The sequence below is a fragment of the Xiphophorus couchianus genome, chromosome 2 (assembly GCF_001444195.1).
Source record: "Xiphophorus couchianus chromosome 2, X_couchianus-1.0, whole genome shotgun sequence".
Lineage (NCBI taxonomy): Eukaryota > Metazoa > Chordata > Actinopteri > Cyprinodontiformes > Poeciliidae > Xiphophorus > Xiphophorus couchianus.
The window spans coordinates 24,330,003-24,346,326 of NC_040229.1; the positions used below are offsets into that span (position 1 = coordinate 24,330,003).

At 39.5% G+C, this 16,324-nt stretch overlaps 1 protein-coding gene across 2 annotated transcripts in view; it reads left to right on the forward strand.

The window, feature by feature from the left end:
- Positions 1-16,324, forward strand: part of LOC114158890 (cGMP-inhibited 3',5'-cyclic phosphodiesterase A-like) — a 93,178-nt gene that overhangs the window by 58,377 nt on the left and 18,477 nt on the right. For both annotated transcript variants that reach the window (XM_028040795.1, XM_028040803.1), the window contains 2 exons: positions 3,229-3,489; positions 6,504-6,661. In XM_028040795.1, coding sequence (XP_027896596.1) covers positions 3,229-3,489; positions 6,504-6,661 — 419 coding nt within the window. The remainder of the gene's footprint in view (positions 1-3,228; positions 3,490-6,503; positions 6,662-16,324) is intronic.

Below are 16,324 nucleotides of genomic sequence, written 5' to 3' on the forward strand. Positions count from 1 at the left end.
CATCCATGTACGTAGATGTGACATCACACTGGATTTACTATTTTTAGGCAAACACAAAACGATAATGAAGTTAACATTTTAGACTTTATTTAAAGGATTGGCATGGCTGCTGTGGCTGGAGTTACTAAATCAACATTTTTTCTTGTCTATTCTTTAGTGCATATGTATGAAACAAATCCGGCTTGCCATAAATGTTTACATGTACTTACTTAGGGCTGCACAGTGGCGCAGTTGGTAGCACTGTTGCCTTGCAGCAAGAAGGTCCTGGGTTCGATTCCCGGCCGGGGTCTTTCTGCATGGAGTTTGCATGTTCTCCCTGTGCATGCGTGGGTTCTCTCCGGGTACTCCGGCTTCCTCCCACAGTCCAAAAACATGACTGTCAGGTCAATTGGTTTCTCTACATTCTCCCTAGGTGTGTGTGTGTGCATGGTTGTTTGTCCTGTATGTCTCTGTGTTGCCCTGCGACAGACTGGCGACCTGTCCAGGGTGTACCCCGCCTCTCGCCCGGAACGTAGCTGGAGATAGGCACCAGCAACCCTCCCGACCCCATTAGGGACAAGGGTGAACAGAAACTGGAAACTGTACTTACTTTCCCTTTTTTTGTTTTTGAATGATTGAGGTTTTTTTTGCTTATGTTGCCTTTTTACAATGGTTTTAGGTGTTATTTTCAGCACTTTTGTTAGAGTGGATTGTATTTAAATGTGCTATATACAGTCATATTCTGTAATTTGTGTGGACCTGCTGATGAGGCTGGTTTGTTAGATTAAAACTACATTTGAGAACCACAACATTTAAGGAAGTATTAAGCACACTTTTTATTAAGCCCACATATCTGTTTTAAAAATAATTTTTGATTATCGTGTTATTTTTGAAAGTTAGACTTGGCTCAAAATTATTTGGTTGCATTTTGTCCTGAAACCATCCAGCAGTGCAGAAGACAGGGACAGAGAAGGAGAACCAGAGAAAGTTAATTTATTAGCTAATTAGAATAAAAATCTTCTGTCTGTGCCAGGAATCGTTCTGAAATTTAGATATCAGTTGTTTTGGTCCGGTGCTTCAATATAAATCCTGCATGCAGTGAAAACAGTTTATTTTTTTGTTTGCTTTTTTTTATTTTTTCTGACCATTGGGTAAAATATTTACCAATTGTTAAACTTTCTCATCTGATAATATTCTGGGAAAATGGAAAACGTTTTCCGTTCCCACATGTGAACGTCATTGAAATTGATACGCAGGTCAGCTGCTTGTTTCGTTGCCAGTGAAAACAGAATAACTCTGGGTGTCTGATGGCTGTTGTGAAAATCAATAGGATGTATGGAGAGAAAAATCTGATAACATTCTTTGAGGGTGAATGGGGAACATGTGGTCTGTTCAGATAAATTAGCTGAAGGCCTCCTTGCTTTTACTTGTGGTCAATTGACACAAATTAGTTGTGGATTTTCCCTTCAGCTTGCTGAAGCAGAGGTAGCTCAGACTGGGCGGCGAGGGTGGAGAGACGCTGCTGATGGTTGTTGCTTTTCATTGGGGTCAGGTTAAAGCCGAGAGGTTGTTAATGAGTCCGTTCATTAAGTATCGGGGACTGCTCAGCTGTGCTGAACATGTTTCAGACTGATGCTGTAAACATATTTAACAGGCTACTAGCACGTCACCATCCACTCCTGTTAATTACCGCTCCGCTCCTTTTTTGTTGCTTCTGTGAGCTAAAGTGCGGGTATAAAATAATGTTTCTATAAAATGCCGTCTCTGTGTCTACGTGAATGTAAGCATATGCATGTACAGTATGTAGCCTAATGTGATGCAGAAGCGATTAAACGGTTTACAAATCTTTACAGCCTCTGTAGGATGATAAACGGTTAAACGCATTCGCTTTAATTTGGCAGTTTCAGTTTTGAATGGTAATTCTTTGTTTATTGGCCGTATTTTTTGTGCCATTTAGTTTTTTTTCCCCTCCTGCATCTTACACATGCTTCTGCTCATGTGTTTGTAAGCTGAAAACTTGAAGTGGTAGGAACCTCCCAACAACAGCTGACCTGTTTCCAATTGAAACTGCGATTAGTTATGATTGTAAACATGTTGTTTGTCCAGCCATAAACAGACCTGAAAAGGTGATAAATGGATATTGTCCATTTATTTGAGGGAAAGAACTGAAAGAGGACAATTTCTTTTTTCAAATTTATTATTAAAATCTTGGATGAACTTAAAGAGATATGTTGTTAGTTTAGCATGGCAGCTTAGGGATAGAAATTTATCCTATTACAATTACATTTTCATACCAGTCGATATCAGTATATGTCTGGATGTACAACAAATTACTATTTTTGTGAATTTTCAATGTTCCCTTGTACTATTAAGTGATCATTGTTTACTGATCCTCTGTGTTAACCATTTATGACTGTGTCTTAAATGACTTCTTGCAGAAGTCCAGTTAATGTCAGCGGTCTCTCTGTTGAACTTTGGTCTGATCATTATGTTTTTTGTAAAGAAGAAAGTTTTCCTGTTTGCACACTTCCAATGAAACCTTTAGAGTCTCTTTCTGGGCTTGTTGGCATGTGTTTTTACTGAATACCAGCCTCCTTTAGGTCCTGTGAAGAAATTCTAATCTCTCTGGAAACTTATTTTAGTGTGTTTCTGTCTGCTGCTTTCAAGGTGAAACCGCTTGGACAACCAGACCTTGACATTTTGTTAGTATTTTGTTTTTATGTCTTCCACTTGTAAACATTTAAGTGTGGAAAACGTAGGGGTTTTCTAATTCATTCCTCACAAAAAATGCATTGCTTTATTGTCTCAGTTTTATTGTTTATTTTTATTGCATAGGTTTTTCAGTATTATCACACCGATAATAACATACACATGCTCAACTATGTGAGAAATGCATACAGGCTGTTTCATTTTTACATGATTATCTGCATAAGGTTATTCTCCTTTTTTATGGTTTTAACTGTCCTGGTTTGGTAAAATAGCACTGACCTCGGTGTGTGAGGACTACCACTCTACTCTCTCATCTCTATAGATGAGAAAGTCACACACTTCAGATTCGCTTCTGTAGGAATAACATCAAAGGTTTGTCCATGTCACAGTTAACCACATTTGGGGAACTGGTGACACAGTTTATGCACCTCCTCCTCAGGTTGCCTTCCTCGCTGTAGCTGCGTGCGACCAACACCTGCTCTAACTACCTGCTGCATCGTGATGTTTATTTCTCACTTCTGTCTCCTTGTCGACGTGTAGTCCTCCGGCACAACTGTGATGGTGGACATAGCGGTGATGGGAGAGGCCCACGGACTGATCACAGACCTCCTGGCCGATCCCTCTCTGCCGTCCCACACCTGCACGTCGCTGCGAGCCGTCAGCAGCCTCCTAACCACCCAGCTCACCTTCCAGCCGCTTCACCGGCCGCGCCCCGCCCCCCTGCTCATCCCCTGCGATGCCTACACCTGTTCTGACTCAGAAGAGGGACCCGAGAAAGGGGAGAAGACGTCGATACACAAGGTGGGAGAATCTGTGAAAATGAATCATCCTTATGTTAGACTTTACTGAGAAGAACAGCGGTCCCCCCCCGTAGCCACGCTGAAAGAAAACGTAATTTATCAAACTGTTGAAAGGTCAAGACTGTTAATCAAGAGCACTCAAAAAGGTTTCATTTGGAAACACTCGAACTAATCCGTAGATGGTGATGCAGTCCACCTCATTTAGGTCAAACATACCGTGCTACACTCCTCACATGTGTTAATCTTTTAGTCCAACTCTCAACTGGAAAGTGGTTTTTCCTCCGACATCAAATGAAAGAACGTATTTCTTAAACAGTTAGACCGAGAAAGAAGTAGAAGTATTGCTCGGAGCAGCGTTCTCCCTTTCATAGCCGCAGCTGTGTCAACATGACAGATGTGCCGAGCCAGACAGTGTGTCTGAATGAGCGTATGTGAGAGGGAGTTGTGTAAGGGAGGCAACACGCAGCTGGATGCATTTCTCAGAAACTTCTGAAGAGGGATGGGTATGTGTCAACAGAACCTGACTCCCACTGCTATTATGCATCTGGCTCCTTATCTGGCGAAAGATGCCTCGTCTTCGAGGCCGGCCTGCGGGCTTTGCGTCGAGCCCGTCCGGTTTTGGCAAATGTCATTTTGTGTCCTCGGGATTGTGTGAAAGCGTCAGAGTTGAACTGCACCTGGAATGACATGAAAACGTGCAGTCATTTCGACATTCCCGCTCATAAATGTCCAGCATTAACAGCTTGGGGAGAAAAACAATGACGTGAGGAGGGAACAGAATTTGGAAAAAATGCTGTTTTCCTTCAACTGGTTTGACGTCCATTTGTGGAACAAGCTAATAATGGCTTTTACACTTACTTAGTTCCAAATTATTTTTTTCTTATTCTCTGCTACAGAATAACTAAAGAGTAAAAGCATGTGGAGTATTTAAAAACTAAAAAAACAAAGCCCCCGAAAGATACTGTACATAAGAATATCTGTAAGAGATTTTAAAATGTGTTACTTTTTACTTGAACAGTTGCAGAGATGAGTTTATCGACCAAACATCAGCAGCCATCAGATTGCACTGACTGGTTTTGCTGCACTTTTTTCTGTTGGCCATTTTTGTCTGTATCAGTGCTTGGTATGTGTGTGTGTTTTTGGATTATGTCTTGGTGCATTCAGTATAAACTACAGAGTCATCAGGAACATCTGCCCATCAGGCCTTTTAAAAACTTTTGATTAAATATATTTAGGCTGGTCTCTCGTTCAAATAAGCAGATAAAAACAAAGTTTCTGCAACTTATTATATTGCAAACACAACTTTGCATGCATTTCATAGGGACAAAGTAAAGCAGATTGTAAAGAGGAGGAAGATATGTAGCTTTAATTCTGTAAATGGATGATTTACAGAATACAGTTTTTGGAGATAGATCAAGACTCTGCCAGCTTCACACACTTATACACTGAAATTTGTAACCGTTCTTCTAGCTGAACTTCAGATTGCGAAAGATCATGTGAGATCAGCAGTTTTTACGTCTCGTCTCTGAGTCCTGACTGGGCCGTTCTAAAAGCTTCCCCACAGCATAAATCCTACCCCCGCCATGTTTCACCATGGATATGTTGTGTTTAGGGTGATGTGGAGTGTTTCTGCCGCATACGAGATTTTGCACGAAGGCCAAAAGTCAAATTTTGGTCCCATCCGACCTGAGCATCATATTGTGCATGTATGGTTTGTTTCCGATGTGACAAGCTGTAAACAGGACTTCATATTGCTTTCTTTCAGTCACAGGTTTCTTCTTGGTGCCCTTCACAAATCTGACCTTTAGCTTTGTGCACTAAAAGTTTCCCTGTCAGCAGAGAAAACCCGCTGAAACTAAAGCTCCTCCAGAGCTACAGCGGGTTTCCTCCATACTGCTCTGGTTTAAGCTCTCCTTGTGGACAGCCATATCTTGGGACGTTCGCATTAGTGATGTGCTTTTTTTATTTTCAAATGATGTATCGAGCAATGTTCTGTGAGATGCTCAGCGTTGGAATGTTGTTTTTATAGTTAAAAGCCACTTTAAACCTCTCGTCGACTTCATCCCTGACCTGTCTGGTGTGTTCCTTAGGGGTATTAAATTAACGGGCTCAAATAAAATCTAGGCCACACTTTTCCATTTTGGGTTTGTTCAAACTAAATTAATGCCATGTACTATTTTTCTACCACTTTACAACTATAGACATAAAATCCTAATGAAATACATTAAAGTTTGTGGCGACAAAACGCATAAAAGTTCCAGGGGTACGACCACGTCTGCAAAGGCAGTGGCTCGGTTCTCTGGTTGCTGTGAATGGACCCATTCAGAATCCTGGGGTGATCTTTACTAGGTCACCCTGCAGAAGACGAAGCACAGAGCCAGCCATGTTCAGTGCTGTTGCGCCAAACTGCTGCAGCGCGGCACCAAAACAGATGGAGGCATCACGAGGGCACACACACACACACAAACACGCCTCTGGGAATCTGAGGGAAGAATGAGGCAGATGAGGACTGCGATGAAAAAACAAAAAGGAGACAGAGAGTGAGGAGCACACTAGCACAATCCATATGATGAAATTAATCTATGTGTAATGCAATACTGGCAATTTATATAATAATGAACCACCAGGAGCTTTCCTGCCACAGCTGTCTGTAAATAAACCCCTGCTCCTCTTTGACCACAGTTTCTATGTTCTTTGAATGTCGTTTTACATTGTGGATATTTAGCTCTGGAATCATATTTCAGCACCAGTCCAATGGGGATTTTTTCAAGCTTATCTACAGCTTCATTTATTTCATCTATGCATCATGATCTAGTCCCATTTAGTTGATATATTAGACATTAACTTCTCATACTTTTCCTTTTAGATCTATTCCAGTCATGTTCATCCTGCTCTTTTAATCCCTGCATGTTCCAATTTTCATTCATAGAGTTCAGTAGTGGCCTTTAGATTTTATTTTTTTTAAGTCTGTAAAAGTTACCTTGCGTGTGGTGGGGTGTGTGTGTGTGTGTGCAGCGTCTCAGGCGGAGTCTCCACCCTGGCCTTCTGAGGAGGATTTCTTCCACATGGACGACCACCACCTCAGCCACAGGACTGCCCACCATCGAGCCTGGGCCTGTTCGAAGGGACCGCAGCTCCAGCATCAAACCGTACCATGAAACACTGACATGCAGGTACCCAAAACAAAGCTGATTACCTGATACTGTTTTTAGGAATCTAATACCCCCATCGTAGTGTTATGAGTTCAATGCCATTTAAACTGATGCTGGTTTGAGTAAATAATGCTGCTGTATAGACTGCAAGCACCACAAATGCAGAATCTGAGCAGGCGCTGCTCAAATGTTGCAGCGATGACTGAGCTTTGGTGATGCGTTCTGCTTTTATTGGGGATTCTTCTTCTTTGGTTTCATCAGAGTTATGTTTTATGTTTTAGCCTATCTCTAAAACAAACAAAAGTTGAATCAAATAATGATTTCAGACGAGTGCAAAAGCAATCCGAACCAAGCTGGTCCAAGAGAAAGTATTTACAAAAAAATCTTGGTGCATGAATGGCCCTTTGCAAGGTCATAGCACAGTACCTCAATCAGACTGACGCCCAGACTTGGACTAGGACACTTCAAAACCTTAATTTTGCTTTTTGAGTCATTCAGAGGTGGACTTGCACTTTTGCTTATGATCATTAATGTTACTGGATAATGCAAATGTGATTGAGTTTAATATTACAAAGTAATGACTGGAGATTTTCCCCTCAGTATTTTCTGATAGAAAGCAGAATTCAGGGCTCAATCAATTGGTGCAAATTTTTCGGGTCCTAACATAGTGAACAGCCCCAGACCATCACATTACCACCATGTTTGACTGTCAGCTTGATGTTCGTTTTTTGAAATGATGTGCCCATTTTACACCAGATATAACAGGTTGTTACATCACTTTTGTCTCGCCAGTCCGGAGAATGTCTTCCTCAAAGGTCAAAGATCAATTTGATAAATGTGAGATGAGTTTTTGTGTTGCTTTTGGTCAGTGGAGCTTTTCTTTGACCTCTCTGTGAATGTCATGTTTACCCAATCTCTTTCTTATTGTTGAATCATGTTGATTGACCTTAACGACATACGGCAAGTGAGGCCTGCAGTGCTTTAGATTTTGTTTTGGGGCGTTCTTTGACGTTATAGGTGAGTTGTTGATGGACCGGCAAATCCCACAAAGGTTCACCGCTATATCACGTTATCGTTGTTTGACGGATGACTTTGTAGTCCTATCCAGACTGATAGATGTCAGTGACTTTCTGAACTGTTTTTGAATTATCCTCACTTTTGGATGGGAATGAGATTTTTTTTTTTAAGTGATTTCTGTTGTACAGGTCAGGTAATAATCAGACCTGGGTGTGGCTTTGAAACTGAGTTAAGAGAGTTAATCGGATAATTCATGATTTTACAAAAGGGGGTAATTACATTTTCACATAGGATCAGTTTTAAGTTGGACTGCAAAAGCTTTAAGTTGGACTGCAAAATATCCCACTGGTATTCCAGAAGAATCATGTTACTGGTAGGCCTGTGTCTCAATGGTCCTCAGGGTTTTCCTGATCTTCCAACTCCATTTCCTTTCAGCTCATCTCTTTCAAAGTCAACTTGTTTACCAATCCCAGATGCTGGTTTGGATGGAAAAAGTGGATATTCAATCTGTAATGCATTACATTTTTTTACAACAAAAGAACAAGTTAAAGATATCAATAAACGTACTAATCCATAAAAATGTTACAGTAGGTCCTGCTGTGTCTGTCTAACAATAGCTACTGCAGTTTTGATTTATGTTTATAAGGTTATTAGATTTATCCAACAGTGTGGCCACATTTATATCAAACAAAACCAGTGTGAGTGAACACCAATGGCACAGCAGTCTGAAAAAAGATGTGTGCGCAGCAAAAGCCAGAATGGAAATATGCCCCACAGGCAAACGCATTAACCTGAATAACTAAGATGCACATCAACTGTGAGCGCATTAATGCTGAAGACAGCATGGGACCAGGGTTATGCAGAAGTATGAAGGCTCAGGATGGGAGCGCTATAATGGACCAGGCCTGTGTTTATCTGGGAGTTTTAGTCATTTTGGTATAATTGTAGATAGTTGTACTGTACATCAGAGGACAACTGGGGGTTATGTGAGCGCTCAAACATTTTGGTCCACATGAGACAAGTCTAGAGTAGTTATATATAATGACTTTCTATCTATGTTTTGGTTTAAATTACATTGATTCTTTGCTAAATAGATGTAGGACTACATTTAATCCAGAAGTAGTGAATATTAGGGAACAATTAAAGTACAGTTTGCTATAAAAGAAATAACACACATTGCAAGCTTTATAGGTACTTTTTAATTGCTGTGACTTGTGTTTGAACATGAGATACTGGAATGCCAGGTGGCACAAAATGGAGTTTCATAATGAAAGATAGTGAAAGATATTAACACTGCATGTTTCTAAATGACAGAATACAGTTTATTACTGTACATTGAAGATGAAAAGTCGGTAACACTTTATTTGACAGGGTGTGCACAATACTGACATGGCATGAATAAGTTTTCATAAATGTTTACAACTGTTGTCATGAAGTGTCATTCGGTAAATAAAGACACTTTTAATGCAAAGTTGACGATTTCAATGGACTTTTAATACAAGTTTTAACAAATCTTTGCATTAAAAGTGTCATTATTGACTGAATAATGCACAGTTGACACTTTTAATGTAAGTTTGCATTAAATCTGTCATTACCTACCAAATGACACTTCATTATTACAGTAATAGACATTCATAAACAGATTTCATGTCATGTTTATGACAGTGTCATGTCAGTCTTATGCACACCCGTTCAAATAAAGTGTTACCGAAAATCCTTTATAAGGGACATAATGTCTTGATTTTTTAAATACAAATAAAACCTTAAAAGATAAATTATTGTCTTTCATCAACAGCACCTTGTGTAGTTTCTGCCCTGTAAAGTTTTGGTCACCTAAAATCTTCCAAGATCTGCACAAGTCTACAAATGCAGTCGCCTCTGCTGTAAAACAGCGCTGTGTTTACTTCTGTTGTGTCAAACAAGTAGGACAGTTTTTGCATCATCCTTCTGAGAGAGACTGATTTTCAAATGCTACATGGGAACTTTTGTTGAATAGATGATCTGGATTTGCAACTCAATTATTAATCTGCAGAAGAATTCCAGTAAGACACGTCTGATGTCTGCCTCAAAGAGACGGAGAAAAACCCGCTGGGATCCAAACAACACAGCTCCAGCTGACGATAACCTATATATTGTAATGTCTGCAAGAGTCTGCGTGCGTGTGTGAAGTCACACGAGTTCTTACTTTCTGTATTTAGTTAATGTTTAACATTTTCCAAAAAAAACCCCACTCATTATTTAGTGGGAGTCTTGTGAGAAGATATGAATCGGCTCGCCTGAACTCTTACTGCTTCAATCACCAAACTTTTAGATATAAACTAATTTAGCTTTGGCAGAAACTGCCTGAAACTTAGCTATTGTTAAATCCTGGAAATGCACATGCAAAATGAGGCGTGACTCTAATACTGCATGGCCTAGTTTAGAAACAAATGTTGGGTGGATAATTGTTAAAAAAGAAAGGACTACTTTAAACAGCCTTTTTTTCTCTTTACATTTGGAAATTACAAGGAAATACCATCCTAGGGGTATGCTGATTTGGCAGTAAGAGGAAAGGAAAAGTAAAATAGGGCAGCATTTTACTGTAATAAATGCAGAGGATACATTAGGTATGGTGAAACTTAATAAACATAATAAATATCTTGAAATAATTCATCCATGCTGAATAGCAAAGCCGACCAGTTTATAGCAGTGTGTTCTGAAATCTTTGGAAATAGTTCTTTCATCAAGTTAGTAAATGATTACAGACCTTGTCCTAGCAATGAATTGTTCAAATAAAATGCAACGCTGTTTTCTATAATTAGCTATAAACCACGTTGTAACCACTATAAACCAAAATAGACAGAATTACCTTCAAGACAAAGCTTTGGTAACTCATGCTAGACTAAACGTTTAGTTGTCAGTTTTATCCACCAATCATGTGGCTTTCATTATGTGAACTCAAATTATGCCCATTTAAAGGCCTGTGATCGTATTTAAGGATCTACTAGAAAAGCTCTACTTGATTTTGCTTTTAATGCCACACTGCCGCAGGTTCTGAATTAGGGCTGTTGTAGAAAAACAACAAAACAAACAAACAAAAAAAAGCGTTCATGTGGTGACACACATGGGATCAGAGCTGTTTGGCAACTGGGTTTTCTGTTTGTGTTCCATTTGGGTAAAAACAAGCTTTTTGCTTTTTAAAAAATGTGGTTGAATGAAATGACTGAAAACATGCTGTTACTCAAGAAATTATCCTGCTTTGTCTCACCTTTTCTAAGACATTATAACACATTGGAATATGCAATTTACATATAGTCTCTCGCGTTCTCTCGATTCAGGAACAATTTATCTAAGCTGCAGCTTTCTCACTTTTGTGCTGCCTGTTTTTGTGTTCAGAGTTTTCTCTATCATATATTTGCAATTGTTATTCAGCCTCTCAGTGAGTAATTTGCATCCGACATTTGGAAATGGTAGAATGGAAATATAACTTGCCCGCCAAGCCCCCAGAATCTTAAAAATCCATCTTAAAGAGGCAATTACTGATTAATCATCAGATTGTTGCCTGGAGTTTGGAAATGAGATGTCAAGAAAAAAAAAAAAAAAATCAGGCTTAGGTTATACATATGATTTTTTTTTTTTTTTAGGGTTATGATTTAATGCATTTTCCCAGCAACTATAAAGTCTGAGTTGGTCATAATACTTTACATTTACTGCTGGTAACAGAATTACTTAAACAAAGCAAGATTACAACCCAGATTAAGAGTTGACAGACTCTCCGTTGCTCCAATAAGAGACTCCTCAGGATGGGTCCACAGGGTTTCATCTGACGTCATTTTGTTTACTGGGTTGTTTTCTACATTCCCCCCTTTTTCTCAAGAGTCTTCAGCTATAAAAAAAAAAAAAAAACTATGTGGGCTGCTTCTGTCTATGACTTGTTTGGCTCTGTTTGACAGCGTGATACTCAAGCAACATCTGTAAATGTAGGCACAACGAGCTGACTCTCTACACAAAGCTCTGTCCCCTGGACTCAATCAGTCACTGAGCCCAGCAGAGGGCCTCAGCTATACCCACTTATGGTGGTGAGAGTGTAAACAAACACCTGGGTTTTTCCCCCAGTCACCACAACCCTGCAATTAACACACACACACACACACACACACACACACACACCAGCACACACACGCGTGCCTGTACGAGCTGTCGCAGCTGCTGCTTCTGGTGCAGGTTATGGAGCATTTCAAGTGTACTGAGTGACTCTTGGTTTGGTTTACTGAAATTTCTTGTCAGCTGCTCTTTAGCTGATTTTCAGCAGTGCCGAAAATGAAAAGAAAAACAAGATGGTTCAGTATTAAAATAAACTGCTGTTAAACATGTCCAGTGCCTTCTAAAAACAGCTTGTTCCTGATGACTGGTTAATCAACAACATGAAGAAAATAAAAAAACACAAATTCTCAAGCTAAGCTTTTACAGGACGACAGAAAGAGTCGGTATAATTTCTTTTCTTACTTATGTACAGCCTTTTGTGTCTTTTCTTTTTTCAATTCGTCTGGCCAAGAAATTTGTTATATATAAATCTCTTAGGAGATCAAACGGAGCAAAGGAATAATCTGTCCTCATGTGTCCTTAGAGAGAAAACTGGAAAACATGGACGAGGAGAACACATGAAGGGGAGGTTTGGAGGGGGAAAAAAATTAACACATGGTTTCAATTCCCCCGTTCTCTACTCCTCATCAATTCTGCGCGATCTTAATTGGGACATTAAGCATCTCCTTTCCTGCACACCTTTTTCCATCCTGTCAGCCTTTAGTGACGTGCAGGAACAACACCGACTTCAAAAGCAGCAACATCGGCTTGTTATCGGACAGTGCTTGTTGAAAAGGGAGCGAGCGATACCTTCCATTTGCCTCAGTCGGAGCCCCGGCGCTGTTATCTTCTTCACGTCATCTAGCTCAAGAGTAGGCAGATTACTGGAAGCAGAAATAATGGCTGCTGTGTTTATCGTGGCTTGGACAATGTCCGTTTGGGCTCTGAACCAAAGATAATCTGTCAACCTGCTGCGAGGAAGGCAGTCTGAAATCTGGGAGTAAAAGGCAACAGAAGAGGGAGCAAACAGAGGCCAGCTGGAGTTTACAGCTGGAGTCTGCAGCCAAAACTTTTATGTCTAAAAAAATCCCAATTAGAGCAAGAAGCAAATTAACACATAGTTTTCTTGAAAATAAAATGAATGGGTTGAAACCACGGCAAAAAATAAATATTTTTTCTTTTCTAACGGTCTGGCTTGGACAAAGTTTATTGCAGATGAAACTAAAGATTTTTTTTGTTTGTTTTAGGTAAATTAGGATTGGCATTATTATTTTTATTTGCTAAAAGATAGAATAATGAGAGAGAGAGACTTTTGTTTTTATATAGTTTATAATTATCTTTTATATTTACTAATATAAATAAGCCTTTAAGTTGGCAAAAACGATGATGCAAAGCATCTAATTCACAAAATCCGAGTGAACTGGAAGCACACCTGTATTTTAGAGAACAACACAAGCCTTTTGCTTCTTCTGATCAAATAAAGCAAAAAGAAATCAGTCATGATATCAGGAGAATTATTGACCACCAAAAGTCTGGTTCGTTCTAGGGTGCCATTTCCGAATTCCTTAAAGTTCGACGTTCATCTGTTGTTCCGGATCATGACGTTCGTTGCGCTAGAGATCAACCTGTTGCAGCACAAAACGTGCAAATCCTCTGTACAAAACCAAAAGCCCCTGTGAAAATTCTCTCGAAAGCTCTTAAGAAAGTAACATTTTGCAGTAAAATGAATCAACATGGACTGAAAAGCCACAAAAAGCCATTTTATTAAAAAAAAAAAGAACGATTCTAGTTTAGAAATGCAGTCAGCGGCAAATATAATCTTTGGAGTTGTGTCCTTTTTGTATGGTGAAACTAAAATTTAGATGTTTGGCTAAAATGACTATTGTTACATGAGGAGGAAAAAGCAGGACTCCTGTAGGTCGAACGACATCATCCAAGATGTTCTGTACAAAGGTAGTGACATCATGTTGCGGGATGCTGGAGAGACGCTTCATAAAAAAAGCTGACATCATGTGGAAATACTGAAGCAACATCTTAAGACATCAACCACCAAGTTAAAGCTTGAGCTCAAATTGGTCTTTCAAAGACAAAGTCTGAGCATCTCATCAAACCAGTTACCTTAAGAATGACACAACATTACCTTATTCAGGCATTTAGCTGTTAGAAATTATTTTGGTGATCATACTTGACGTATAAAAGGAAAAGTTTATTTGATTTAAAGTTAGACAGAGGGGTAAAAAAGGTGTGCAGATATACAGGTGAATGTCGAGCGTGTGCACTGTAAATTGGGAAGCAACACATTCCTTCATCCATTTACATTCTCCCCACAAACACATTCTTACGCGGCAGATAAATGTTATTTCTAGCAGACGGGCTTTCAGCTTATGCATACTGGCATGTGTATTATGTTTTTACAATGCTTGCAGACGTCCCACTGAGACAGTTAAATTACTGTAACTGCAGCTCCAACCACTGTAACTGTTCCAGTTTTTCAGCGATAAAAGCAGAGTGACTTGACACTTGACTGACGGACTGCGCGAGTGAAAACAGCCAGCCTCCTTATTTACATTTTGTGCTGGAGGCTCGGTGTCAGAACTCAAGGTTGTTCTGCTGCATTAGCACGAAGGCAAAAGTGTCTGCCAGTTCTTCAACTTTCATTAAAGCTAAACCTTTTAGGCCAAACGCTCTGCGGCCGACGCAGACTCTTGCTCCCCTGACAATAATGTTCTAACTGTTCACCCGCCAAACTATCTAACTATTTTATATTCCACACCTGTGATGTATTAGACGCAGTGGTCCGGCCTGATCATGCAAACACAACAGTACACTCCTTGTTAGAGCCCCGGGTCCATTATAGTGGGAGGGTTTGGCCCGAAAGTGTTCCAGAAACACTTTATCAGAAGGAGATAGACACACTGCGGGCTTTTGTGCTCCCTGTGACACAACACTCTAACGGCAGGCATTTCCTTAGCTCAGGAGGAAGGTTTTACAACATTTAGGGTGAAGTATTTTAATTGAAACCACCTACAGCCTGGCGGTAGCCTCAGCAGAGACACATGGAAAACCGTTGAGGCTCCCTGCGGTGTCAACATCCCTCTTTCAAAACGCGTGACACTTGCCGTTTGATTTATGTTTCAATTCAACGCTTGTGACGGTCTTCATCTGTCTGCCAGTTCGTGGCTTGCAGTAGGTTGCTCATGTGGCTGAAGTTGCTCTCCCATAAATAACAAATAGAGCGGGCATGTCTGCTAATGAGTCATTCATAACAAAGCCAGCACTGGCGAATGCTTCAGGTTTGTTTGGTTGTTTATTCTCATCGTTTTTATGTTAATGCCTGCATTAATTACGCTAATTAATTGCCGTTTTCTTGGAACATCTGTAAATGTTGAGTTGGACAGCAGCGCTGGAATCCCAGTTAAGTTTACTTGACAGCTTCTGCAGTTAGTTATCAAAGCCTGACTACTGAATAGCATCAGTTTTGCTCTTTTGGCTCAACCACAGACAGCCAGATGTAACATGCTCTACTACCACTGATCCATTTTGTTTTGTTGTTAATTTCATATTTAAACATTTGCATCAAAACCTCATATTATGGTATTCATTACATCCAGTTTCATTTTATTCAGTGTTGTCAAATTTCTCCTCTATACTCTCAGTCACAATTCGTTGCAAAAGTATTCAGCTTTCTTTACAACAGCAATCCTCTTAAACTTCCAATTTCAATTTATTTTGTTGGGATTTTATGCGATAGAACAACATAAAATGATTGTAAAGTAGGAAGAAAATGATATGGTTTTCAATAAATGTTACCATTAACACTTAGCATGTATTCAGTCCCCTTTGGGTTGATGCTGCAAAATGAAAGTTTGGTAATCTCAGTGTCTAAATGTAACTGTTGCATGCCTGTTATGGGAAATTTGAGGAACTAGCATACTAAAAATATTTTTAATAATAAGTAACACACCAGGAAGTTTAGGGATAAATCTGTGGAGAATATGGCGGCAACAATATGCTGTGGGGTTGCCGTACTTCAGCAGAGACAAGGAGAGAAAACAATTCCTGCTGCAAAAAAAACTTTAGATTTTGCCTGGTGTTCACTATTCAGCCGGATGACAACCTCAAAAATACAGCCTGAGCTGAAACAGAAATGTTTGTGTACAAGGGAATTGAAAATGGCCCTGTCAAATTATACACCTAAGTCCAATTCAAACACTATTGCAAAACTTAATTGTTCTAGGAGAGCTTGAACTAATGTGCTAACAAGAACGGCCAAAAACTGCAGTTTTCAGATGTACTAAGCTGGTTGGGACAGACCCAAAAGAACAGACCCAAAATTTACCAAAGCAGGGAAAGAAGTAGTGACTCATTGAGGCTAAATTCAAATACATGACACATTTCCAGGCTTTTTATTGTACAAAACTTTGGAAAACAACCATCATTTTCTTTCCACTTGGGCCATATGCACTAAAGAAGTTAGTGCTTTCTTTTAATTTAGATTAAATTAAATTTTAATTTAGATTAAAAGAAGGCACTAAAAAATTTTGATTTTTAAATTTAGATTTAAAAAATCTACATTTTTTAAATCTAAAATTTAGATTTTAGCTA